Here is a 26,855-nt window from a genome sequence, read left to right on the forward strand (position 1 = left end):
CTGCTAGCTGCTTTGCATGACCTGCCACCTCTGAGTTGCCTTGCTTGTTGCGTGCTGCAGCAGACTTTTCTCTTTCAGATTTGCTAGACCCATTCTCCAAGGAGGAAAGCTTTTCGGCAGCTGCTTTCTTTGCTTCTAGCTTCCTTTGCCGACACGTCTTAACGGGCTCTGCCAACATCCTTACTTTTCGGCGAAAGGAGGTAAGGACCTGGATGCTGCCATTCCTCTTCTTCTCCTCCTGGCCTTCCGTGCTTCCGAACTCATCCACATCAGAGACTTTGTATAACGGGAGTACATGGAGCTGCTCATCTTCTGGGGTTTGACCAATTTCACGATTGTCTTCTCTAGTTAGTGTGCAAACCTGTTGGAAAGGTGTGTTAGACTGTCTCTCAAACCACTCAAATGACTAATTTATGCATATCACCAGAAGCCTGCAATTTAATTTCTTCCACTGCTCTGTTAGACAGTGTTGGTAGAAACAGAAGGTGTACATATATCTATATCTATTTCTTGTTCTTGTGCTGAAATTAACAGTATAGTTAGGGATTAGCCTAATGTGAAATAAACTGTGTGATCCATTGTACTATGATCAGAGAGATAAACCAGTGTAACCTGGGACTTTATACTCACCTGAAGATTTTTTCACTATAATACATAGCTACCTACTGGAAATAGTGTGCAATGCAACATACTGCCATTGTATTTCCCACCCTCTTGCAATGGCAACTTCCAGGAGCTTGCAAAGGAGCAAGTCACTGTAATGTTAATAATAAGATTTAAGGAAATTACTGTTATGTCATGCAGTGTGCTCATTGTGTTAGCTGCAGCTAAAACAGGTATTGGGAAGATTTCAGTGAAAAAAAGATGCTGATACAGAATTCCTCTGTAGCAAAACTGTTGCATCAGCCAGTTTTAGGAAGAAAGATCAGTTAGGAATACGTATTGTATTGGTTGTGGTTGACTTGTCAGTTAAGGCATACCCTGGACTATTTTTGTTTTATTTAAAGTTATGATCCAAAGTTGTTACAAAAAAAGATGTTTCAAGAGGACAAACATAAACCATTTTGTGCCAGGAACACCACATTTCAGCCCTGCGGGGACCTTCTTTCCACTGTCTCCACAGTTTCTTTTACCAGCTCTATATTAAACCTTTCTTAAATACATCGTAAGTCTCATTCATTTGAATGAAAAATTGTGGGGGGGGTAGTAAGTTAGCTCAGTTACTGCTTAATGTTTCTTTTGTTAGCAATCTGTGTTAACGTAAGCGTAAATTTAAACAGAGGGGAGATAATGAATTAAATGTATGAAATTAGTGCTGGAGTAAGGAGGCTTACATGCATCTCAGACTTACCAGTGTACTCCCATTCTGCATATTGTGCAAGTCTCTGTGAGCATGAGCGCAAAAATCCAGGCAGGCAGTGACCCCTGAGAATGGGCGACCTTCTTTTAAACCCAGGCGACACTCAGGTGCTCTGTGTTCATACTCGATCTGGAAAGAGGTGACAGATATCATTGCAGCTGAGCTGTGTGTCCCAGTACACAGAATTAGCACTGAACACTCTACTGTGACAACATGCAAGTCTACTAACATCTTGGAGGTGGCAACATACAGATTTTGAAAGCAACTAAAATCAAGTAACTTGATGGCAATTTAGTACCCATACTTCATTCCTTGCTGCTTTGCTCCCTGTTACCTTATGTCTCTGGTTTGATTGTGAAATTGGCCAGTAATACTTTTCCTTGCATATTACTTTTGATACTCTGCCAGTGGTTGGTGTTTTTACATGACAAATGCAGTGCATGGTTTCAGAGTCTGGCACTGTAAGAGTGATGTGTTTGTGTAGACTGGAAATACACCAAGCTATTAAGGGAAAATGGCTTTAGAAAACTGACTTCAGAATGACTTCATGAAAAATAATAATTTGCTTTTTGATTTGTAATATTTTGGCACACTAAACGTATATTTCGTTAGCTAAAGTACAACTCTAACCCTAGACCAAAAAGACAGATAATTGAGTCAAGACAGTGCTTTCTACCCAAGCACTCATTATTGAGCTTTACAAAGAGTTCATAATGAAAAAATAAACCTTACACAAAAAGAAAGGATTTTGTAATAGAAGATCAAGCCTTAGACAAATGATGGGTTTGTATTTTGTCTAGAAAGTAAAAAATTAAACCATGTTTGTAAAATGCTTTGCTGAAATTCCTGAACCTTTCAAGTGAGTGCAAAAAAATCTAAACTTAATGGAACATAATGGAATTTAATGAATCCCATTTTAAGTTAAGTTGAAAGTAGAAGTTTTTCCCTAAAAAGATGCGTAGTTTGCTCATAGACCTTTATTTTTTAAAATTTGGAATGTTTATGTCCCTGGAATCTGAAAATAACCACAAACCAAAACTTGAAACATGTAAACTTCTTTAGAATGAAATGAGAGTGATCTGAAATGTTAGCCGGACTATAATTGTCTGCTTAAAGTATCCTGGTGCAACTGTTCTCTGAGATGGTGCTGTTGGGTCCAGTTAGAAAAACACACCCTTTCCAGTTCTAGATTTTAATCCAGTAGCAATCCAGACCTGGATTAGAATAAACCTGGGAATTTAGAATTTCTTTTCAGGCTTCAGAGGGGGATTGGTTTTCAGGCTTTCTGGGTTTAGAACCTTTCATATTACTGTTCAAATTTAGCCTCAGTCACCTCTCTTAAAAGCCACTAACAGTAGCTTGATCAGGGTTTCCCCACAAAGTCTGCATAAAACTCCTGACTTAAGCCAAGCCATGCACACACCTTATTACACAAGGTAGAAACTGAAACTTGTAAAAGCATGTATCTTCAACAAGTGTTGGGCAGGACCGTGGCTTACATGGAGAAAAGTTCTTTTGTGAAGTTTTGCAGTAATGGAGAAGCAGACCAAGCAAAGAACCATTTTATTGTTCACCACTCCCTCGCTTTTTTTTTCTTCTTCCTCTTCCTTTCCTCTCTTGCAGAATGTCTCTCAGATATGTGGACAGATAACCACAGCTCGTGGGCACACGGCCACAGTTTCCTCCGTGAGGCTCCAAACATTGTCTGATCAGGTAAGCGAAATTGGGCAAGTCTCCCCTGAATCTGCTTACCCTGCCTAGTTGATACTAAATATGTAGTAAAGGCGTGAGATTTAAATGTGTCTTGTGGTGGTTGCTACATCATAACACTGTCAGCAGGACAGAAAGATGTCATAGTTTGCAGTGACGCTAATAGTTTGGGGACTCGTAACTTCTGTTGCAATGTTGTAGCAAACCTGAGCAGCAAAAATGAAGGCCAATGGTTGTGCGCTTGCAACAGGTATTAAATTTTGTTAAATTTTGATGCAAATACCTGAAGGATGTTTGGTAGAGGAATGCAGGTGAGAGACAGCCATGATGGGAACCTCATACAGACTTTGAATGTGCTAGTATCTGTGGAGACTGCTTCACAGAAAATACGCGCACGTGATGCCCTCATGCTGGAAGACTGGTGCAGGCACTTGTGCGCATAGGCAGGGCTGAGTGTGTCCAAATGTGAAACCTCTTGTTAAAAGCATGTTTGAAATGGCTGTTTTGGTGAAAACTAAATTCACCTGCCACTTGAGAGGGCAGAACTGAAACTGTGGCTTCAGGACTCGAGTGCAATATTACACACTGCCTTCTGGCTCTGCCACCAATCTCACACCATCTTCATGGCTGTTTTCTAGTTTGGCTGGTTACTCACACTAAATCCAGAAATTTGTGTTGTGGGGCTGAAGAGTTCTGATCAAATCTGAAGTAGCTTTATTGTGTTGATGCAGGTGAAAAGTTCTACTTGATGCACCAAATTCTGCTGCTTTTACTTTTGAAAGCATTTTAAGTGGAATTGTTCTTTTCCATTCATCTTAACTCCAGTGTCAAAGGAATACTGGCCCAAAATGTATGTGATAATCTGGGGCAAGGTTGAAGCACTGGAAAGTGTGGTAAAGATCAGGTTATTTACATGACCGCTCCAATTCCCTTTTTCCCCAGCATACCTGGTTGTTATATGCATCAGGTGCAAGTTTCTTGTAGGTAGGTGCCATCAGGGTTGACAGGTTCTGCAAATGGGACTCTAGTTTTTCTTCCTGTTAGGAGATGAAATAGAGATTTCAATGCCAATGACATTTCCGTACTGCATGTATGGGATCTAGGAAGTTAGGGTCTGTACACAGTTATGTTTACACTGATAGTTGTATAAAGGCCTAGACCGTTATTCCTGTTTAGACAATAACTGTTGTGACTCTCCTTTCAATTTTATTGTTTCACTGCACTTAAAGTAATGAAGTAGTGAAATAGTGTAGTGTGACCCTTGCAAGAGGAAATCACATACTATATTAACTTGGTTAATATTAAGAAGAATCAGTCTTTCACACAGTAATGTCTTAGATCTAAGTGTGATGATCCTCATTGTTTTCCCTACTGGAGTTTTTGGAAAATAATACTCTTCAGAAACTTGGGAGAAATAGTATCAGAATGGTCCATAAAGTAGATGTGTCTAATTTGAGGGGTTTGCACATTGCAATGACAGCACTTCAACATCTTTTCATGCAGCAATTTAAAATGGTTTAAATATTTCAGATTTCAGAAAGTTCCCAGTTCTTAAGCAATGAAGAATTGTGGACATGCCTAGTAGTTGGTGATATGGAGGTAGGAATGACTACACTTTTTTCCTTTACAGAGAGGTACACACTCTCAAAATGAAAGGCTCTTTAAAAATGAAGTACCATAATAACATACTCCAGAGTTGTTCCCATCCTTTCAGGATGAGAATCCCAAATTCAAAACCTCGCTTATATGAGGCCCTTATATTTAATTACAAGCACATAAAGAACAGTAGCATACTGAAGTGGTATACTTGCGTATTTTAGGAATGTGTGAACAGCTGTGAAAAGCCTGCGGGTTTGAGAGAGATGTGTTTGGTGCATTAAGTTTTTATTTACTCCTATGGGACTATATCCTAGTTTGGGACTCCAAAATGACATTATAAAATTGTCAGAAATATCTTGCTGTGGCCTTGTGCTGTTGCCAGAACTTGGACCTTTTGCAGGTTGCCATTTTTAAGTGTTACTTCTATAATTTTATTGGTGAAGATCCTGTTTGGGTTGTCCGTAAGCTGTGTCTGTGCTATGGCACCCAGTCCCTGCTCTGGATGCATGCTTTGGTTGCCCCCAGTTTTGTGTAGGAGCAAGACTGGAGGGTAAAACCATCTTCCCAGCCCAGATCTGGCTTCCATGGGAAGTAAATCCAAGAATGCAAGTTGGAAGAGTGCCCTGGTGAGCTCTGGCCAGGTATCCAGCTTAGAAAATTTAGAGAAGTTAGGATTGCAAGCTCTGATAAAGAAGGCTTTGTGCCACAGCACGATTGAAGGAAAGCTATTCTGTAAATCTTGGGGCTGTAGAAGAGCAGTGGTGGGGAGGAAAAGCTGTATGCTAATTATGTGACCTCATAGCAGCTTTCCAATATCCAAAGGGGACCTGCAAGGATGCTGCAGAGGGGCTCTTCACCAGGGACTGTAGTGATAGGACAAGAGGTAATAGGTTCAAACTTCAACAGGGGAATTCAGGTTAGATATAAGGAAGAAACTCTTTACTGTGAGGGAAGTGAGGCACTGGCACAGGTTGCCCAACGAAGTGGTGAATGCCCCATCCCTGGCAATGTTCAAGACAGAGCCTTGGGCAACACGGTCCAGTGTGAGATGTCCCTGCCCAAGGCAGCGGGTTGGAATTAGATGATCTTAAGGTCCTTTCCAACCCAAACCATTTTAGGATTCTATGATATTCTAAACAGTGTGCTATTCTCAGCACAGGCACAGGCCGTAGGATGCAGAAGTACCTGGCTCCCTGATTAAAGATGAAATTATTTCTCTGGTGGAAGAAATGTCTGGATTTGTGTAAGACACCAGAATACAGTGAAAATTGTGGACTCATGCATCAGTACATAACCAAGGGATTTGTATGTGCTTGTCAAAAACCAGAGTAGGTCACTGGAACCTCCCAGACATGTGACTAGCTGGAAGTGTCCAGGAGTCACTGCAGTCATGACTTCAGTGGTATCTTGTGCCCAGGCTAAGGTCAGTGATTTTTTTTAATTACTCTGACTTGTTTTAAACAGTTGCCAGTTTGCTGTAACACAGAGACCAGTCTGGAAACATTCAGTGGGACAGGACTGTATGTAAAATGAATCTTCCTATTCTCTTCCTATTGTCATTTCACAGTTTCATCATGTTTGTCCCTATGCTGTTCTGACTCCTCGCTACGCTATTATGTGCCTTCAGCTGGTAAACCATCCACTCTGCCACTGGGGAATGCTCAACTGCAGGCCTCATGCAGTCACAATTATTCAGGCTGTGCCCTCCCCTCTAATTGTGAAAGCCTGCAAATGTGGTTTCAAGTCTCAGGCTTTTACCAGATGTCAGAATTTGGACAGTCAATTCAGCTGGCTCGGAGACTGGAATCAATCAGTTTTGTCTGGCAGTTATTTAATTACCCTACATGTATGCCATGCAGGCAGGACTCTGGCCCCTGGTCTCTTGTACTGTATCTCTATTTGCAGAGTGACAGAAAACATCTCCTTGCAAATGAGGCTCATTTTAGAAATGGACACCAACCTCTTTTGGGTCATCCCCCATCAGCTTAAACTTTCTTGGAATCTTGCTTCGGGCAAACTTACAACCATTGTAGTACATGCTCCAGGAGCAACCAAAGGAAAATGAAGCACCACAAGTTTCAGGGTCCAGCCCTTGACATGCGCAAGTCCGCCTGAAAAACAAGAGAATATGGCTGTTAGGAGCAGGTGGGTCACCCCGGGGCGCTCCCGCAGTGGGCATCGGCGTTCTGCCAGCGCTCTGGGGAGTCATGTGTCTTGGATCACCTGCCACCAGTAAATAATGAAGAAATGAAAGAGGGAGGCACTGTATGCATTAGAACAGGAGAATTTATTGGAGATAATAATTTCATGGTTGCAAAGCAAGGACTAAGGGGTTTCTACACTTCTGTGAGAAACCTGGCTTTGCTCGAAAGCAGGTATTTTCATGTGGTGCCTTGTTAGGTAGTGATATTCATGGTACCTGAAAGGGGCATATGCTCATGGCACTGCAATAATGTGGAAGCACTCTGACAGGGCCTAGGCAATAATTCCTGAAATATGACTCTACCCATGAAGCCAAAGTAACATACAATGATAGCTATGTTAATTTGGGTTTAAATGTTCTTTGCTGTCAGAAAGACACGGGAAACAATACAGTGCAGTTTCTTCAGGTTCAGGCTAGCTTCTGTAGGCTTCCAGCATGATTTTAGTGCATCTAGTTTTTATTTCAAGGTTGAGGTATTTGCTGTCCTGGGCTGAGATCTCTTCCTTTAAATACACTGAGATGCTTCACAGCTCTGGGAAGATGTTTTTCCCAGATCTATAAGAACATTTACTTTGCTTTGATCACAAGGTTTGTGGGTTTTCAGACTTCCTGCAGTAGTTGGAAAGGTTATGTGTATTTCAGGGCAATAGCACGAGTGGAGGTGAATGGTCTGAGGCCAAAGGTGGGCTTGCAAGTTTGGCAAGCATACCCTTTGTTCCACTTACTCTTCATTCAGGGCGCAACGCCGGTTCGTGAGCGTGCCGTACTTCCTCAGGGTCTCGGTGAGTTCAGAGTAGAGCTTGTCAGCCAGGCTTGTTGGGATTCCCTCCCAGACCAGGATGAGAATCACGATCACAGCTGTCTCACACGTGTGGCCCGCTCGCTCACGCACCAAGCAGAGTAGCTTTTCCTCCTGACTGCTTCTGCGGACTACCTGCATGCACAGCAACACACACCCCCAGAGCCCCAACACAAACAGTGTGTTTCTTAACGTGAAGAGCAAAAGAATAGGAAGCCTCAGCATTAGTGCGCATCCGGGACGGTTGCTTCTGTCATCATCTTTGTTTCTGACAACTCAGTCCAATTTTCTCATTTAGCGATATGGGCCAGGGCTACCCTTTTTAATGAAGCTGACTCTAAGGGGCTAAGCTTGGCTAGTGGCGTGGAAAGCCATAGTGGTGGAAAACAGCTTTGTGAAGGTATTCCCCATGCTCTGATTCAGCAGGAACCCTCCCCTGAATCTGCACTGTGGTACAAGTGGCCCAATTTGATTAGTGGGCAAAAAGACATGAACAGCGAGATGTCCCCCTGCACAGAGATGGATGGTGGACACCTGCACTTAAGGCAAGACCCATGCGGGGAAAGGTGGGCAGGTAAGGATGGGACTAAGTAACTGGACATGGGAGGTCGCTCTCCTTCTCTTCCAGCTAAACTCATAATCAGCCACTCAGTTCTGTGACCTGCCCTTACTACATACAAACATCACAGTGATGGAAGTGGTAATGTTCAAATAAAAGAGCATCCTTGCTTCTCAGTGCTTGTGCTTCTGTGGGTATTTCTGAAAAAAAGGTGCAGTCTAGCAAGCATACAGACTACAATCATGTATCATTTTTTCCTCATCCTGTCTTTCCCCAGCCTACCCAAACCACTTGGTAATTTGTGAGGAAGTACAGCAGTGTTTGCTAAGAGGGTGTCCTAATGCCTCTGTCTAACTGGGAGTGCATTTGAAAAACATCACTGTGGTGAACTTACTGGACTTATTTGTAAGCTAAAGTTAAAGAGCAATGAGAATGTCTGGTGTGTGAATCTTAGTCTAAGTGAAGCTGCTTTCCTTCTCAGGTTTTCATAGCTTTAAGCCAAATTTTATTCTTGCTGTTCTCCATGCAAAAGTAAATGGACTGTGAGGGACGGGGGTGTGAGCAGGCCTTGGGGTACTGCTGCTGTTGAGCTCTTTTAAGTTTCATAGTGTCAACTAAGAGGAGGACAGACATGTCAACTGCTCTCTGCTTACACGAACCATCATACTGAACTCATTAGTCTTAACATTTGTGTACAACACTTACCCATTTAGCAATTGGACATCCTTGAGAACTTTTGCCTTCTTTCCCAGTGTAGACAACCCTCTCAATCCTTATAGCTTTACCCTTCTGTCCAAATCTTAAACAAACAAAAATACGCACAGTAAGTGGATTCATTTGGTTCTGCGTGAACACTGAAAAGATGGAGCACATTTGCCAGTCTTATCTTAAAAAATAAACACTGAGTTACAGGGAGGGATTTGCAGTGTGGTTTATCTTGCTGATTTTATTATAGTGGTGGATTGATACGTTAAGAGAAGCAAATGTCTTTAATACATTACAGATGTCAAAATTATCCATATCATATAATATTCCCAAATCTTTCAGCTGTTTCTGTAAAGAATTTGTTATAGATGACATTTTGAAATGTGGACTTGAAGTCTCTTATTTTGGGAAGGAATTTTACATTTTTCTTTAATTTCTGGATTAAACTTAAAGTTATTACTCTGAAATTATACAATTAAGTTGTCAGGGAACAGCTGGCATGCAGTAGTCACTCTGACTTTGTTTTGTGTGACTTGTTTTTTTCTGTGCTTGTTTCTGGCTTAGATACAGTGTGAATCAGTTAAGTCATGATTAATAATTGCATCATATCTACTTCCTTTACTTTCTCATCTGCTCATGAATTGTTACTCATTTACTGACTTCTGTAATGAATGAGGATCACAAGCTGGCCTCAAATGAGGCTGTTTGTCTGTGCCTTTTTTAAACAAACCCGGGCAAGCTCAGCCCCTGCTGAAGTGTTTAATCAAGGTGATTATGCCATGTCAAGGCAGAATCTAGGCCCATGTGCAAGTAGTGCTGTTACCCAGAGCAAACAGGATCTGCTTTCCACATCCTCTGATGGACCAGGTGCAAATATGCAGCAAATGTTAAGAAAATCTTGAAGCAACACAAAGCATCAGACCTATAAAGCCATTTCCAACCATGTTCGCTTGGCCAGGCCTCTCCCAGGGCTGCTGCAGCTCAGGGCTGCTCACCTGCTGAGCCCTAGAGCACACCAGGTCACAGGTGAGGATATGCATTGTAAACCTCAGTGTCTCCAATGTTATAGATCCAGCCACAATGTTGATTTGGCTGCATTTGGCCAGCTGGGTAAACTGCACTTCATCACTAGTTCTTGAATTCTGCCACTCTCATTCGTGTTACTTTTTTTTATTAAATAACCAAGCGTGGGGACTAAATCACAATCTCCTTGTTCTTTGCCTGTTACCTATAGAGCAATCAAGATAGTTCCTTCCTGTTCTGCAGCCATTTACTCATGCCTTGAGAACTTTTGACCTTTCAGCCCTCTTGTTTTTGCACTAAAGTCTTGGTGACATATTTAAGAGCAAATGTTTGTATTTAAATGTCTGTCCTGTAAAGGAAATGAAAATGCTTATTTTTAGATGTGATCTCATTGTGAAATTTCAGTGTCACAGGAAATTAGACAAATAAAATCAAGTTGTACTACACATGTTCTGCAGGCAACTGTTAGGTCAGTTTTTCCTACTTAGGTCTGGATGTTAGTATGCATTTGTTTCTTTAATTAACCACATTAAAAAACATTCTTAAATCTTAATATTTTCTATCAATTTGCTAATCTGGATTGCAGGACAACTGTGCAGATGATGCTATAGTAATACGTTGTACGTTACACACTGGAAATGAAATGGACTTTGTCTCAAATCTTTTCCACTGTCACAAAGGGATTTGTGCCTGATGTTTGTCACTTTTGGCTTACTTTCAGGCCAAAGCAGATTGGCTTTAAAACCAGTGCAAAACTGACTGAGCATGAAGTAGGAATTGGGAGAAGGAAGAGGTAAAATGTGTATATATATATATATATATCCACCAGGGATTTTGCAAGAAATTTGTTCTGATATAGGTAAAACATTAACTGCAAGTCTAGATCCAAATCCTCGTTTGTTTGGAAGTGCTGATACCTTAGAAGTCAATCCATATTCCTGGAAAGCCAGTTTAAAAGTGCTTCAGTTGTGATTAGTGTCACCAACTGCACACATGTGCTTAAGAGTATCTTTAAGTGCCTTTTTTTTACTTAGGAAAACAGAATTAACTAGTGTGGAGGAGTTCTGGAGTTCTTCAGTGAGGGAATCATACAGCTCATACCATATGAACAGCTGAAAACTAGCCATTGTTCAAGTGGCTGCTGCTACACTCTGCTGAACCTGGCTGAGTAGATGCATGTTATCTATAATCTCTCAGGATTTCCTTCTGCCAACATGAAATGAAATCAAATGCAAAAAAAAAAAAAAAAACGAAAAAAAAAAGAAAAGATGAGAAGGTGAGTTCAATATTAAGGATGAAAAATTACATTCCAAAGTAAAGAAATGAAAGAAGTTGCATCTCTAATTATTGACATCATGACGTGAATAACTTTTCTCTTTTCTTTCTTATCAGTAAATACTAAAGAATTAACCAGATAGTGAGAGCTCTGGAGATAACAAATTGTAAGAAGCTTCTCGGGAGGGTCCGTGTTCACTCCCCCTTTGCAAGAAGCGGATTTATGTAGCTTACATGCATTTGAGCTGCTCACAAAGCTGAAAACAAGTATTGGGGCAAGCCCTGCACTGGAGTCACAGGAAAGAAGGTGCTAAGAAAGAGAAAGGACTTTAAGAGTTGGAGGTAATCTGAAGGGTTTAATACCCTCTAAGTGGCTCATAGTCGTGCAGTGGTGAGCACAAGCTACAGAATGTTACTCCTTAGCTCAGACACAGCACTGCAGTAATGCCCATTTGCTTTAGATTCTGCAACTAGCTGGAGCTTCTTTGCAGTTCTGGAGTCCAGACTTTTAAGGTATTAACAAATCAGATTCCCCTCCATCCCTGACTTACTGGGTGGCTTTTTGTTTGTTTGTTCAGAGGGGAACTAAATTCCCGGATACCTCTCAAAACCTGGCTATTAATGCCTATGCACACTACAAGTAATGCAGAAGTCACTTTTGTGACAGTATCAAATATTTTAGAAGGGCTGGCAGGTTTTGTGCTTCCACATATTTTTAAATAGCACAGATCGTGTACCCATTCTGTGCCATTTAAAATTCCCAGTTTGGATGGTTTTGACATAATATATACATCACAAGATGCAGCACAATACAGGGATTGTCCACCATCAGGATAAGGCTGGTTTTCTGCAGCACTCTTGGGGTAGTGGGATGTTTTTCACAGAACTACTTAATCAGTTCTTGGGCTGAAATCCTACCCAGCAATTCTGTGGCACTCCTTTTGACATGACTGAGTTAGATTTAGCCCTTTAGGATTGTACTATATGCTTAGTAATTTGGTGGGGGGAAGCTAATTTGGGGGTTTGGTATTCTGCTCTTCATCTTCCTTCTACCTCAGCATTCTTCTACCCAGAGGGGACACCAGGTCCATGCCTGCTTTTGCAGCCATTGCCAACCGTCTTGCTTGGCAGGCTGGTGAATACTCGTTCCTGCTTGGGTTTGCTGGCATCTGTCTCAAAGTGCTCAGCCTGTGCCAGCCAGCAGGCTATTAGCCCTGTCAAATATTGTGACTCTCTGGTGAATAGCACAGTGCGTAATGTTGGCAACACTGGAGTAGCTAAGCCTACAAGTAATCACTTGATTTGCAATTGTTTATTTCTTTATGTGCAAAAGCTGGAAAAATTCTGACATCCACAAAAGGATAAACGTTAATCTGCCCTGTGCCTTTGCACTAATTACCTTTCTTCCATGATTTCTCTAATAGCTGCCACATTAGGACCGGCTCCTAGATGGGTATAGAAAGGACCTTCATCTTTTTCAATAATTTGCTCTGTTTAAAACAAAATAAAAGTTATTACTTTGAAGCTTAATTCTTTAATGTAAAAATTCACATTGTAAAGCTTATGTCTCGCTTGTTAGAATACTGCTCTTTGGGTCGGGTCTGGGGTCGGAGTTTTCAAACACTTCTGTCTAAAGTATGCCCATGCCATTTGTACAAAACATGCAAAGCACGTGGCTAATCCTGCCAGTAGCCATGATACAGACTGTGTGCCTTGCGCTAGCACAAACAGTTGTTTCACATCTCGGGCTACAGTGAAATTCAAAAGGCATTTTCCTGTTATCACCAAACAGTTGCTTCTCCTTCTCCCACTTCCCCCTCTCCCAATATCTAGAAAGGAGGACAAATGGGATAACAATGGTAAATATTGACATTAGTGAGCTGTACAGTACTTGCTTTTCAGCAGACATGTTACAGTGTAGGGACCTACAGCTTGAGAAAGTGGCCAGTAGGTTACATAGAGAATTTCTGCCACCCACAGAAAGACTCTGTGAAATGAAAAACAAAAAAGCAAGTTTGCTGAAAGAAATCCTGCACAAGGCTTAGTCAAAATGTTTGTATGCTAAGAATGTGGCCTCAGTTTTCTGTGTGTAGGTAGTTCCATGTCGGCATTCACATTATACACTATTATGTCTGGCTTGATACCAGGAGGCAGGCTCCAGCAGTGAGCTGGCCAGGCTCTGCCTGGGTTCAGGAGGAGACAGTGGAGCTGTGCTGACTTATCTGAGGGCTGACTTAATCTGAGGACTGACTGTGCTTTCTGCCATGCTGACTCCAAAGGCTGGATGAGGTGATGCTGCTTTTGACGTACAGCCTGTGGAAGCATGATGAAAGCATTCTATAAACCTCAATGTGTCAGTGGGGGAATGGCTTAATTTAATCTTCCTAAGGAGAAGTCTTGGTGGGAAAGAGCAGTAAACCCTATTGAATTATGCTGTGGCACTGGGTTCTTCAAAGAGGACAGGAACTAAGTTTCAAGCTCCTTTATTTCCTAGAGGTTCTGCTAAGATTTCAGAATTAAAATGCAAGTGAAGAGAGAATAAGCTCTTTTGCTTAGTTAGCAGTTGCAATACTGGCTAAAAGAAATAGTGAGAATAATTGATTGCCAGAAAATCTTGTGCCAACTACATTGGCAAAATCTTCTCAAGCAAAAGAAATAACAAACAAAATTTAATTTTTTTCCAAACCCCCTACATTTTGTAGGTTGTTTCTTATAAAACTACAAGCAACAGTAAGGAACTGGCTTCCAGTTTTCTTCCTCGGAGCATCACAAATCTACTACCTGCTCTTTTTGCTCCCATGGATCTTCTCTGAGACTAGCCCCAAGAGTTTGAAAAGGCAAAAAGGTACATTTTGCAGTTCTGGAGGAGCACTGGGTCAACTCTCCTCCTTTATAGTTGGTATGAAATCCCAGTAAGTGAAACTATAACAAGGATTTCCCCCTGCATGCCCTTTTTGGTGCTGAACCTTTTGTCTCAGCCAAAATAGTTCATCCAGTAGATTCTGAAAGTGCCTGTTAGACCTGTCTCTGTGCAGTATCAGTGCTGTATGGAAGCTCAGGCTATGGGCCCATACCTGTCACGCTACTTTGCTTCCGTTTGCTCTATTCTTCCAGCTTTTGGAGATCGGGTATGCCATGAAGAAATACTGAGGGCCCCTCTCACTGCTTTTCTGTCACTGCTTTCATGGCTTCTCTAAGAAACTGCTGATCTCTTTAGCCTTGCAGGAGACAGGGTGTGAAAGGGAGGATAAACTCCCTCAACAAATGAGGAATAATCCATCATCGCTTCTTTGCTTAGGCTTTACTGATGGAAACGTCTGCAATTTCACTCTTAGAGCAAAAAATGGCATCAGGATCTTGAGTTTTGGAGAGTTATTTTACAAATGCTGTATCTAACCTTGATGAATAAATTAGATTGTACAGTTATGACCTACTTTTTATCAGCATGTTGTCATTACATGTCTGCTGCTGAAGGAGAATGGATGTGAGAGGATACATTACTGGCCATAAGCATTCTGACTGAAGAAAGCAAATAGGTAATTGCTTTATGAATTATTGAGAAAGGGCCTGTGTGTAGGGTTGGATAAGTGGACTAGGCATAAGTGCATAAAATTGCAATTTCATATCTTTACTAATTAATGTTCTAAAAAACCTCCAACCCCCCAAATCCTCCAACAAAAATACCCAACTAACTCCATGATCCTAACTTGGAGATTCTTTTCCTTCCTGTAAGTTAGTACATTTTTTAATACATCGCAGCACTTACCCACGCAGCTGCACGATGGGAAATCATACTGGGTTTTGGCAGGTGTGTCCAACAAGTTTTTTACAGGAGTATCCAATAACTTGGAAGGTGAGTCTAAAAAATTATTGAGAACAGTTCCAGCTGTTCTTTTGGTCGGGGTTTTCTCAGCAGACAAGTTTGTTTGTTGATCTAAGATCGGGGTCTGAGTGTCAAAATCTGCAGCACCAGTATTTCTTGAGAGGATGGTAATAGGACCTGCTGTTTCAACCTTCACATGTTTAGGTGATTTGATAGTAAAAGTCTTATGATCAAACAGTGATTTGACCTGTATCTGTTTCAGCTGCTGTTCCATTGTCTCGATGATGCTCTTTTGTTGCATGTTCTCGCAGCCAAAGTGCTGATTCTCTTGTTTAATTGTTTTTTTCCAAATTTTGTTTTCCAGCTGTCCAGCTGATGGACGCATGCAGACGTTAGGCTTTGTGCCAGCCTCGAGTTTTATAGGCTTACGCACTGCACTGGGACCAGTCTCAGGTTTGGGTTGCTGGTATGCTTGTTGCTCTTGTTTTTGCAAGAGATGCCACCTTAGAGCAGCATGCTTTTGAAAATCCTTAGGGGGCTGGGACTGCAAATGACAGCTTCTCTGGTCTTGGGTGTGTGGGGCAGTTTGCTGGCTGTGTGGTAAGTACTGCTGAGGAATCTGTGAAGCTTGTTGGCTCGGGAGATCTTGGTTCAGTCTACCACCGTAGCATTGTGTATGCTGGAGTGGTGGTAGCTGTATAACTGAAGCTTGTTGCGTCTGCTGCTCTTGTTCTGGAAAACAGTGATTCACATCTTGCTTTGCGGTCAAGTTATTTGAAAAATACTGCACATGTTGTAAGTCCTGCATTTTGTTGGCTCCAAAGTGTTCAATATTTGCGGCGTTTTCTTTCTTCTCAGAAATCAAGTGCACATTGTTTGGGCAGGGATGCTGCAGACTGGCGTTTGCCTTCTGAGTGTAAAGGGGAGCTTTGTTGTTCATGCCCTGTCCCTGCTCTAGGCCTAGCTGAGGGTTATACAGTGGGAATGCGGGTGATTTCATGTACTTATTCCCAGTTTGAAAACATTCATTTACTTTATGCTGATTGAAGGATGTCCTGTTTAGTGACTGTTCAGCACCACTTTGGGAGCGGGATATGGTTTGGGGCAGGTCTTTATTCTTCATTTGCAGAGCCTGTTGCTGGTTTGGGGTTAGCTGTGCACTACACGGCAGCTGCACCTGCTGTGAGGGTTTCTTAAGCATCTGTTGCAAGAGGTGTGAATGCAGGAATTGCTCCTTTTCCCCTGGCTTGGGATTCAAGTGCTGCTGTTTCAGCAGGGCCCCTAAAGGCTGTTCGGTTTGTTGTTCTGGTCTTGGCTGGAAATGGAGCTGCTGTGGAGGGTGCTGCTGCACTTGGGACTTCAGTAGGGAATCCATCTTTGTGAGCTGTGGCTGCGGTGAGTGTTTCTGGAACAGCAGCTGCTGGTCGGCTGTGGGATGCGGCTGCAGCTGGGAGGTCTCGCTTTTGTACAGCAGAGGAATTTGTTCCTGTTGCATTATCTTCTGGCTCTGGGGCTGCCCTGAAGGCCCCTTTAATGCACCAGGACTTCCAGCATACTGTTTTGTATAGGCTATTTTGGCTCTGTTTGCCTGGAACTGAAGAATTGATCGCAATAATGCTTCGCTGTTTTTTTTGGGAGGCTCTCCCTGGTGGAACTGGGTGGAAACCAGTTCTATCCAGGCTGGTTTTGAATAACATTGAGCCTGTTTCACAGGTTCTTTCACTTGGTCCTTTTCTTTGTCAGGAGGAATCTCGGGTTCTCTCTGTCCTGGGAAATGCTGATAGTGTTGCTGCAGCTCACCCTTGTTTCCACATGCTTGCAGGCTTTGGAGGGGAGGCTCTGACACCGGCGCCATGTCTTCGGGGTGCTGCTGAATTGAGGCGGCCACAGCAGCTTGCGGGTTGCTTTCACTGTCATCTTGTGATGTTTGTGCCTGCTGTTGAAGTCTCTGCTGAGGGTGAAGTTGTTGGCTGAGGCTGGGACTTTCTGACATTGGTCCCTGCTGTTGCCCTTCATTCTTTATCTCCCCAGGAAGAGTTTCATCACATCTGTTGTTATAGGAATGGTGTCCTTCTTGCACCACAACGGACAGTGCACTGTTCATTTCCGGAGCAGGAGGAGTGGAGGAATCTTTGTGAAAGGTTGAGTTCTGTTTAAAGAGAGCACCATTATTTTCTGCTTGCTCAGAATATCTTTCCAGCATGACACTCTGAGCTTGCAGGTTACTGCTGGAACTTAGAGAGAGGTCTTGGTTGGGAACCTGCCCTACACTTCCACAAACAGTACTGTTTCCTATGGGCAACTGGTGTGTATCATAGCCTGGAATCTGTTGCTGTAGCTGTAGTTCTGGTTTCTGAAGTGAACAGCTACCTGGCAATACAGGCGGGTTACTGGAGTCTTCTGCATTGTAGACCTCAGTAACCACTACAGCTGGCACTTGAGGCAGCTCAGAGTTTGAGGTCTGTGGGGAAGTGATCTGCCCTGAGGTATGGGATGAAGGCGTTGCCTCATAGGACAACTCGTTAGTAGCCTGACTTGTAATGGCATTGATATGAGATGTGTTCTTCTGCATTGCTATGGAAACATGTTCTGGATAATATCGAGACAGTGTTTTCTCCAGGAGTTCACCATGCATGCTTTCCATGGAAGAGGCAGAAACTGTAGCACCATTAGGCATTGGCACTGCCTTGTTCTTAAGTAGTAAGACAATGTCCCTGTTGTGGCAATGAACATTTTCCCGGTCCTGCTCATCCTGAATCAGGAGGTCATGAGGGTTTTCTGAACCACCACTGTTGCATCTTGTAGACTGTATCAAATCGGAAACTTCATTTTCTTGTCCTGTAAAACTCTCGGGTTTCTTCTCACTGTAGCAATTGGAGACGCTTGGTTTTTCGTTATTATCCTCTGGCTCAACTTTTCCTCCATTTACCTCTTTGTCTTGTTTTACTTTCTTGCTTTCATGAAGTCCATACAGAGAGGGCTCACTAAAAGTGCGTTTTATCCCACCATTTTGCATATATTTGGAATATACTTTCTTTTCTTGTAAAAGGTCAGGGCTAACACGGTTGTTTGGATTTCCCTTCAGGTGGGGCATGCCATAGTTGCTTTTAATGAATAGCTGCTTGTGGTCTCCATTTACTTCAACTTCAGGCCTCTCTGTTGCTGGACTTCCATTCTGTAGCTTCACCGCAGAAGGCTCTGCCTGGCAAACGTGAGAAGATTGCGGTATTAGAAATGGACTCAATCTATTGCCGTCAACATGGTTGGTTCTGTCCTGTTCCATCTGGCCTGCTCCGGGGCCATCCACAAGGCTACCCTCTGAACGTATCTGAAAGAGGAAAGAAACAGGAGAGAATCTTAGTCAATTTTAGTTTCCATTGATGGGAAACCAATTATGGACAATTCCTGCAGTGTTCAAGCACCTCTGTCCTGACCAGCTCCACCACACAATGCAAGCTCGCAGGCACACCTGAGGGGTGTTTCACTATCCTGTCATGTTTTGCAGCCCCATGTCTCCCTTTTTCTTGAAGGTTTGTTCTTCAAGATGAAAAGAGAGTGAAAATACAGAGTGGTTCCTTACCCTATTTAGCACACACAGATATTTTGCCAAAAAAAATCTCTCCTAATGGTGAAAAAAATAGTCTTTGCTTTTGAATGATTTATATATACTCCTCTGTCATCACTTCTTGTCTGTGGTAAGGCAGAAAGTCATGCCGAAACCATGGTTCCCAGACTTGGTGCTAATTCTGTTACTTGATTAAGTGTGCCAAACCTCTTTTGTGTGACTTGAAGGATTATTGCCACCAAGCTTGCCAATTAGAAGGGAAAACCTCCTTTTTTCTGTCTTCAGCTGTCTGACAAGGTCTTTTAAGACCAGCATTCCTAAAGACCATGCAAGTGGTGCGATACATGTGAGACAAAGCCATGCCTGACTGGTGTCCGTTGGAACTCTTACAGTCCATCAACACCTTGGTAACGTTGACAGAAACAAAGCTGAAAGGTTTGGTTTCTGAAATACCTAAAATTGAAATCTGATTTCTGAAAGGTTTGATGGAAGTGGTATTTTTTTCAGGTATTAATATCCTTTCAAATTTACATGTAGACATCAAACATGGCCTAAACTATGCATTCCGGGTTTGAACTGAGCCCCACAGCTGTGGAACTGGGATTCTTTTCCTCTTTGTTTGGATGGAAAATCCCATTCTCTCATATACTCTTTACATTTTATTTATAAAATGAAGTTTTTCATTGGATAAAGTACAGACAGTGTGCAGTGAACAAATTCCATATAATGACAAGCTGATCCTGTTCACATGGGTCTTCCCAGGATTCACAATCCCAGTTAACTCAGATAAAGCCCTTGTTTGACTCTGCTTGTAATTTATTCTTTGTTGGCTTTAAAGTTCTTAACCAGTCGCGAATGACAGAAGACAGACTGACAGAGGGTTTTACAGATGTGAGATTGCACAGAGAAAATCTGGACTCATGCATGTCTTTGTCCTGAAGCTTTTGTTTTCAGTTTGCATAAAGGGGAATCTGAAAGGTTTTCCATCACCAGGTCACCTCTGGTTGGGCGGCAGTCAGGAGAAGCACTACACATGGTTGCTATTGCTTACGTATTTATGCCACACTAATTTTTTCTATTTTTCTTTAAATGCAAAGGAACACGTAATTTATACAGCTTTCAGTGCAGTATCTCCTTACTAAGTTGCTTTTAAAAGTAATATTAATTCATGAGATTCATTACATCCAGCAGAATTCCCTCTGCTTGCAGCTCCAATTTCAGTACCAGGATGATTCAAACATACATTTTGACTGGCAGGCACCTATATGGTAAGTTGTACCCACTTCCTTCTTATTCCAAATTTGGGTTTAGATTTACTTTTGACCTCCTAAAGTTTTTTTCTTTTCTTTCTGTACCCAATTTATGTTTTGTATGACAGAAGTAGAGATGTTCTCTCTACAAGTAACAGTACTTTAAAAAAGAGTTTCTGAAGGGAAAGCTAAGAATAGGGAGACGGAAAAGATTGTTTGTCCATCTTACCTATTTTCTTGACAAGGTAAGGTAGGCTTCTTCCCTTCTAGATATATTTCAATGTATTTCCCAGCCTAGCTTTAAAGTACCACAAGACAAAAGCCTTTTCGGCTTTCCAGGGAGACGATATTCCACACTTAACAGAAAAGCAGCATGAAAAGGATTCCTCTGATGTGTCATTCTAGGCTGGGCAGCAGAATGATGCTCTCGGAGTGTCTCAGAAATAAAATGTCAGCCTAATTTGGAAACCATTCTTTGCCTTCACACTTTTCATACCTAGAAACTACAGCTGAACCACAACTCAGACATGAGTGTGTAGGCAATACTTGTGTGTATTTCACAAGTATGAAATGAAATAAAAGACCCCACAGTAATTAACACTGTGCTGCCAAGCAGCTTCTAAAGCATTTATTTAAAAAAGTTTTAGTCTGCATGAATTAGCTGTGAGAAACTCTGGCTTTCAGAATCTGCCTTGCTGCTTGTGTTCTGGTGTACCAGAACCAACCATATAGGTTGCAACTAAATCCCTTCTGAGAGTTGCCAGCTAATCTTTCTTCTCAGCTCCTTACTGATAGGTAAAAACACTTTTCTGTTTAGAAGTGGGGGCTGCCTGACCTCTCTCAGCTTGGCTTGCAAACCCCTCAAAGGAGCACATCTGTGCTGCAGAAAAGAGTCTTAGGTTCATGCGGTCCTTGGAAATCACAAGGTGAAGTTTGCTGTGTGACATGGATTGTTATTCACAGTATTCTCAAACACCTCATGGTATTGGTCAACCAGTTCCCCCAAATTCTGATCACCTCCAGTGTAAAAGGCACCAGTGTTAGACATTGCAAAGGATGTAGTAATCATTTGGTTCTTTAAAATACAAAGTGAATCCATTGATTAAAAGGGGCAGATTTGCATTCTTTGAAATTCATCTGGGATTACGGTGACTTGATGTTATACTTCCTTCTCAGTCTACACTCAGTTATTCACAATCCTCAAGTCACACCTCAGTACAAATCTTGCTCCAGCAGCTACAAATCACAATGATTATTTGCAATTTAAAACTGGAAAAAAACAAATGGCAGCAGTACCTTACTACTGGTTTCAACTGGGACACCAGGAAGATATTCTTGATGCTACTACTAAGTAGACCTGGTTGTGCTTTACGAAGTTTCTGTGCTCTTCTTTGTAATTGTTGTGGGGTGAACTGTCTGCCTCTCAACGTAAATCTACCTTTCCCTAAGCGTAGCAGTTAGACTTTTTTCTCTTTTCCATAACTGAATTTTATTCAGGCCATTTAGAAGCTCCATGTATTTTTCTTCAGCTATAATTCATTAGATATTCAAGTCACATCAGCAGCATCTGTGAAACAATTACTGCATCTAGGACTGACTCTGCAGTCTAATCCATCATAATTATGACTGGCCTCTTTGAAGATGCCACAATGCATGACTTAAATATAGCACATTACTGTGCAAATGGATCAGCATCTCATCCCACCAATATGCATCAAGTTGTAATTCAGCCCACCACCATCTGACTTTTTCAGATGCAATCAATGTATATGCCTTTATTTCTTGCCACATGTGGGGCACAAATTGGAAACAAGGTACTGAGAAACAGTTTGAGATTTCTTCCTTTTTTTTTTTTTGTTTTGTTTTGTTTTATGGGCAAGTTTGGCTTATTCCTGCCATCTCTATCAATAAAGGAATACCAAAAGACTGCAGAAGGTGGTGTTACAAGTGTAACAAACATTTCTGTGGCAGCAAAAGTACTCTTAATTATGTCACTTTCTTTCACAGAAAATCTTTCTTTACTTTTAGCCAGTTCTAGAGGTTCATACCTTATTTTATATAACAACATATCTGGGGAGTTTGTGAATGCAAAGCAGCTCAGATGAATGAATGAATGAAATGGACAAATACACCCACTGCAGGGGAGTACAATCTCCTGCAAAGCTGGGCAGGATTCCCAGTAGAAAAACTAGGTGGGAGATGCTGTGTCAGAGTACTTGTAGCCCTAAAAGGACCAAAAGGTGGCATGTCAGATGAGTTGTTTCCCCCTCTGAGATTGGCTATGAGAGAAATGTATCTCCTCGGAGATTTTTCTCCCTGGCAGAAATATCCTCAGATCATGACCTCAACTGACTTGTGCTCAATCATTTACCAGGATGAGACTTAAGAAAGCAGAAGTCAGATACCTGGGAGCTTGTAGATAGCTCACTGGGTTGTTCCTGGCGTGCTGCCACAGCCTCCATCCTGCTGGCACCCTTCTGCCACCGCTAGATGACACAGAGGTCTAAATTGCTCCCAGACTTGTAGCACTTTTGAGACAGGAGGTGAGTTTACCTATATGTCTTGCTAAACTCCAGTTTGGTAAGTTGTACTTTGTGCTTACACTCTCCTGCTCCTGTTGCCTGGCTACAGTAGTTGGCTTCACTTCTGGCATAATTTGCTATGTATTTTTATGTGCCATTGTGCAGTTGCTTCTCTCCTCTGAACCTCATGCTGCCAACTTTCAACAAGTGAAAAAGCTCCTAAAGTGAAGGGATTTTCTTTCTTAATTCAAGAATGAATGAAAATTTGAGAAAAGGCATGAGTAGTTATTCCTAAGTAAGGACACTCATACATGGAAGTATCAGAAAGCTCAATTTCTGCACTAAACCAAATCTCCTGGATTTACATAGACGTGAAACTGTTTCTGATTAACTCTATACCAAAGTCTTCTCTTTTTTAACTTTGGGGAACAAGAAGTGCAAGCAGTTATGACACTCAATACCATGATTTATAGCCAGGTGGTCATTTTCCCTTGGCCTGTCTAACTAGTAGTTGCTTCAGCTGTGCCTTGGGTTTACATCTGTAAGGGAGCTGCGAATGTCACTAGAGGAGAAAAGATGTGCAGTTAACTCAGATGGCTAATGGGTGAGGCAACACATGAAAGCTCCTTATTAGTGAGATATTTCCATTCTTGCTGAGATAAAATGTTGCATGCATGAAAACTGTCGTATAGTTTAAGGATTACCTGTATGTTTTGTGCTTAAGGTGCACCGTGTCTATACACTGAGAAATAAAGCAAGCTTCCACACAGAAGCTAATGGGAGAGGCAAGACTGGGACTACACCTGTCCAGACTCTGGGTGATTTGCCATTAGCAGGACAGCTCCTTCCCAAGCCAGGGTTGCTGGCAGTTTGTAATAAATACAATACCATCAGAAACAAACCCCTGTGTGGGCCTGCTGTTTAAATATGGGTTCAATGTGCTTTTCTAAAGCCAAGGCACCCATGAGAAAATATTTAAACCCTGTTGTCCAAAGCAGATTTGAAAGAGAGGTTGCATTCATGTTCAAGTTGAACTGAGGCTCTGAACCCCACAACAGGCCCTAAGGGGTTTGCTCTGCTCTCTACCAGCATCACTGCTGCCCTCTGCAACGGTTGTAGCTGAGGAAAACACTGCAAAACTTCAAGGCAGATGTAAAGTAGGCCTCAGAAGGACAATAATACTCTGTTGTTAGTTGGGCTCCATGCCTTACAATGGGATCCTTTTGCACTACATTCAGCTGTCTCTTCATTTGGATAGTATATTTATTCAGTGCATTCATAATTCTTTGGGAAAAACTTGCATAAGGATGCCCCAACTTCACTGTCCCGTGAGGTTTTTTAAGTCTATATTTCTAATTGTATCGCTTTCTCATTGTAGCTTTAAGTAGCAGTTAAGGGTTAATCTAGAAACTACTGCATGAGACTGTATTCTGCAGGAGGTCATATTAAATGAATATAATTGTCTTCTTTGGCATTTAGATCTACGAATAATCTGTGTCAAACAGAAAAGAAAATGTGGAATAGCTAAAATTTGTGACCTGATTTATAGCTAACTTATCCTTAATTTACAGGGAAATGGTGACTAGCAAATATAGTTATAAGCAGACATAAGGGAATGAAGAGCACAGGATTTGTGAAATATGCAGATTAATAATTCATTAAATCTTACCCAAGCCAGAAGCCTTATAATTCATGCGTTTTTAAATCAACTAATGCTAAGGCCCCCCCTCAATTTATTGACACCAGTTCTTGCATTTCAGTGATGTGATGATCTAATCGCAAAAGCACTTGAATCAGTTTGATTTTTTGACCTTAATAGAGAAGGCAAGAGAGTAAAGCTGAAGTCTGCACAGTGATTTCCCCTTGCTACATTATATAACCATCAACAAGACTGGATACTGCATAATATATACCCAGACATGAATACTGCACTATTTTAACAATTGCATAAAATGAACAGGAGTGAAAATTAAATGCCTTAACGACACAGGTGGAAAAAAACCCAAGTATGTGAAGGAAATTAATTCAGGGAGCAGAGCATCTAAGTAGGAATTATTAATGTATCATCACACAGCTCTCCAGTTCCTATTTTTTTGTGATTTATGTCCTATGCAAACTTTGCACCTAACTGTACCATGTAGCACTTCTAACAGAATAACACAACTCTTCAAGTCACTTGTAATGCCACCCTATTATGACTAGATTAGAAATGTTTCCCAAACCATTGAACTTTAGAACCAGGTTGGATTTAAGGACCTTCCTGCTGTAATAACCAGAACATTCAAGATGAGGTTGGCACCTGTGCTTTTTCTTGCTGGTGGTGAGCTTGTTTCTGTGGTTTAGATGTGGAGTGTGGTGGATCTGGCTGGTTTATACTGACAAGCCACACCACAGAGCTGTATCACTTGTCAAGGTAGCCTATTTGGCATTAGACCGGGTGTTGGTATGCCAACACTGTTAAGATGAGGATTGCTCAATTTCTTGAGCACCACTTTGACTATTAAACATCTTTCAAGAATACAAGGAAGCTGCACTAAAACAACCTTTCACCTGGTTTTGAGAGTCTCTGCAGTTGATAATTGTAATAGGAAGGCTACAGGGATGGAAGGCATAGTCTGAAACACTGGGAAAGCTCAAATAAGCACAGGCTTAGTGAGATGCTTCTGTGCCTGGGTATAATGAGACACTTTTCCATGTGACTGTTAAGTCTGGACTAGCAGTATTTCAAATTGTGACCCCACAGGGCATCATTCAGGTAATTCACCACACTGAGGTAGGATCCAGGTAGACCACCTAGTCTCTTTTTTTCTTCATCTGAGCCAGTTTCCAGGCTAGGTTAAGCGTGTTGAGCAAAGGCTGGCAAGGTAGGGTGAGTGGTGTTACCAGGTACACAACTGGTGCTCAGACCTGGTTTTAGATTTCTGGAGAGATGCTGTAACTTGAGGGATGATTTTCCTCTCAGTACTTCCACTACCCCATGTGTCAGATGGTAATGTGACACTGGTCTCTGATTAAAATCAGCTACTGGAAAGCAGTAGCCAAGTGCTCATGCTACTTTGACTGATCTCTATAGTACAGCCTGCCTCTGTATGAGCATGCCAGAGTAAGCAAGTATTGGTGACTGAACCATTCTTTAAGACACACTTGATGTTATCAACCTGCTGTTTAGGGAAGGTTACTCAGAGGTCAGTGTCATCATTATCTTCCCATTTCTGTGATCTTTGTCCATCTGGCTTCAGACCTGGATATAGCACAGATTTATTGGGTTGGTGACTTCCTAACACCAGTCAAAGGTTAGTTATACATAATGATTTCATCACAGCTGTTGGTAAAGTTATTCTCTATCTAGTACATCTCTCTTAAGAACTAGAACCAGTGGAAGATATTCTCCTGGCTCTCTTCACCACATTAATAAAGAAGAAAGGGAGAACCCAAACAAAAAAACACTGGCAAGTTAAAGATTTCAGGGTTTCATTGTGTTGGGACACTAACATTAGAAAATAGGAACAAAAACAGTCCTGTTTGGTATGTGGGTGGGAGAACTGATAGAAAAGAGTAAAACACTGTGGGCTGTAGCATCCTCAGAAAGCGTCTTTATGCATCTCTGTTTTCCATTATCCTTTGAACTTCACAGTAGGAAGTCCTGTTAGTCTCCCAGTTCTGTTTAAAACAGAAGAGGGGAAAATGCAGAGACAAGGGTTGATGGCTCTGAGGATTACTATGACTGTTGCTCCCATGTGTGATACAGCATAGCTTTCAGCCCCTTCACTAGCCTCACTACAGTATCATTCATACCCCTCTACACATTTCTACTCTATTTTTTTTTACACCTCAATCACACCTAGGCTGGGATGCTGTAGTGAACTACAGGTTCTGCATGGTTTCCTACACCCTTCTGGGGATTTACTTCCAGGTGGTGAAGTTGGAGGAGTTGAGCCAAACCAAGGGTACTTGCTTTGGAAAGATCTTGTGCTGTTTTGTTGTGTGATTCATGTGTGTTTTCATGCCCACTTGCCTTTTTTTTTAATTCTTCCTTCCTTCCAGTTTGTGCCTTGTACAACTTACAAGTCAAACCAATTGCTCATAAATACATGGGAAAAACAGGTTTGTCAGGGGCCTGAGGATGTGAGTGCCCTGTTTCTCAGCTCTAGGGCAGCAGCAGCCAGACCTGTACCAGTCCACTCCAACTTGGTTTCGAAGGTCTGTAATGATGAGGGTTGTATAATAACACATACAGTGCTTCATTAGCCTTACTTATTAGAAAGCTTCTACCATTTAAAATATAACCCTAGATTGTCTCTTCCCATTTACCACAGACTCGCAGAGCAGCCTTTTTTCTTTGTGCTATGCCTCCTTTCTCCCTATGTAACTGAAGACTGTTATCAATGCTCCCCCTCTAAGACAAAATAAACAACCCAGTTCATGACATCTGATCTCCTCCCTGGGTAGATCTGTATCCATA

General features: G+C 41.8%; 1 protein-coding gene and 1 long non-coding RNA gene across 4 annotated transcripts in view; one reads left to right on the forward strand and one right to left on the reverse strand.

Moving 5' to 3' along the window:
- The window catches only part of TET2 (tet methylcytosine dioxygenase 2), a 73,137-nt gene that overhangs the window by 5,395 nt on the left and 40,887 nt on the right, over positions 1-26,855 (reverse strand). The window contains exons 2-9 of one of the 2 annotated variants that reach the window (XM_057404598.1): positions 15,000-18,384; positions 12,633-12,723; positions 8,936-9,029; positions 7,598-7,806; positions 6,630-6,780; positions 4,018-4,107; positions 1,352-1,489; positions 1-361 (exon numbers count right to left, since the gene is read on the reverse strand). In XM_057404598.1, the coding sequence (XP_057260581.1) occupies positions 1-361; positions 1,352-1,489; positions 4,018-4,107; positions 6,630-6,780; positions 7,598-7,806; positions 8,936-9,029; positions 12,633-12,723; positions 15,000-18,384 (4,519 nt within the window). The remainder of the gene's footprint in view (positions 362-1,351; positions 1,490-4,017; positions 4,108-6,629; positions 6,781-7,597; positions 7,807-8,935; positions 9,030-12,632; positions 12,724-14,999; positions 18,385-26,855) is intronic. The other variant, XM_057404599.1, reaches the window with a different exon arrangement.
- LOC130596711 (uncharacterized) lies at positions 61-22,377 on the forward strand. Of its 2 annotated transcripts, XR_008971586.1 has the most exons (5): positions 61-200; positions 2,984-3,073; positions 19,831-19,889; positions 20,590-20,666; positions 22,195-22,377. It is a non-coding gene; the product is annotated as an uncharacterized LOC130596711 (long non-coding RNA). The 2 variants fall into 2 exon arrangements; XR_008971587.1 differs by lacking the exons at positions 20,590-20,666; positions 22,195-22,377 and adding an exon at positions 20,667-21,001.

This window comes from Pezoporus wallicus, unplaced genomic scaffold (assembly GCF_028554395.1).
Source record: "Pezoporus wallicus isolate ANWC-B61680 ecotype Strahan unplaced genomic scaffold, APGP_CSIRO_Pwel_v1 contig_1583, whole genome shotgun sequence".
Taxonomy (NCBI): domain Eukaryota; kingdom Metazoa; phylum Chordata; class Aves; order Psittaciformes; family Psittacidae; genus Pezoporus; species Pezoporus wallicus.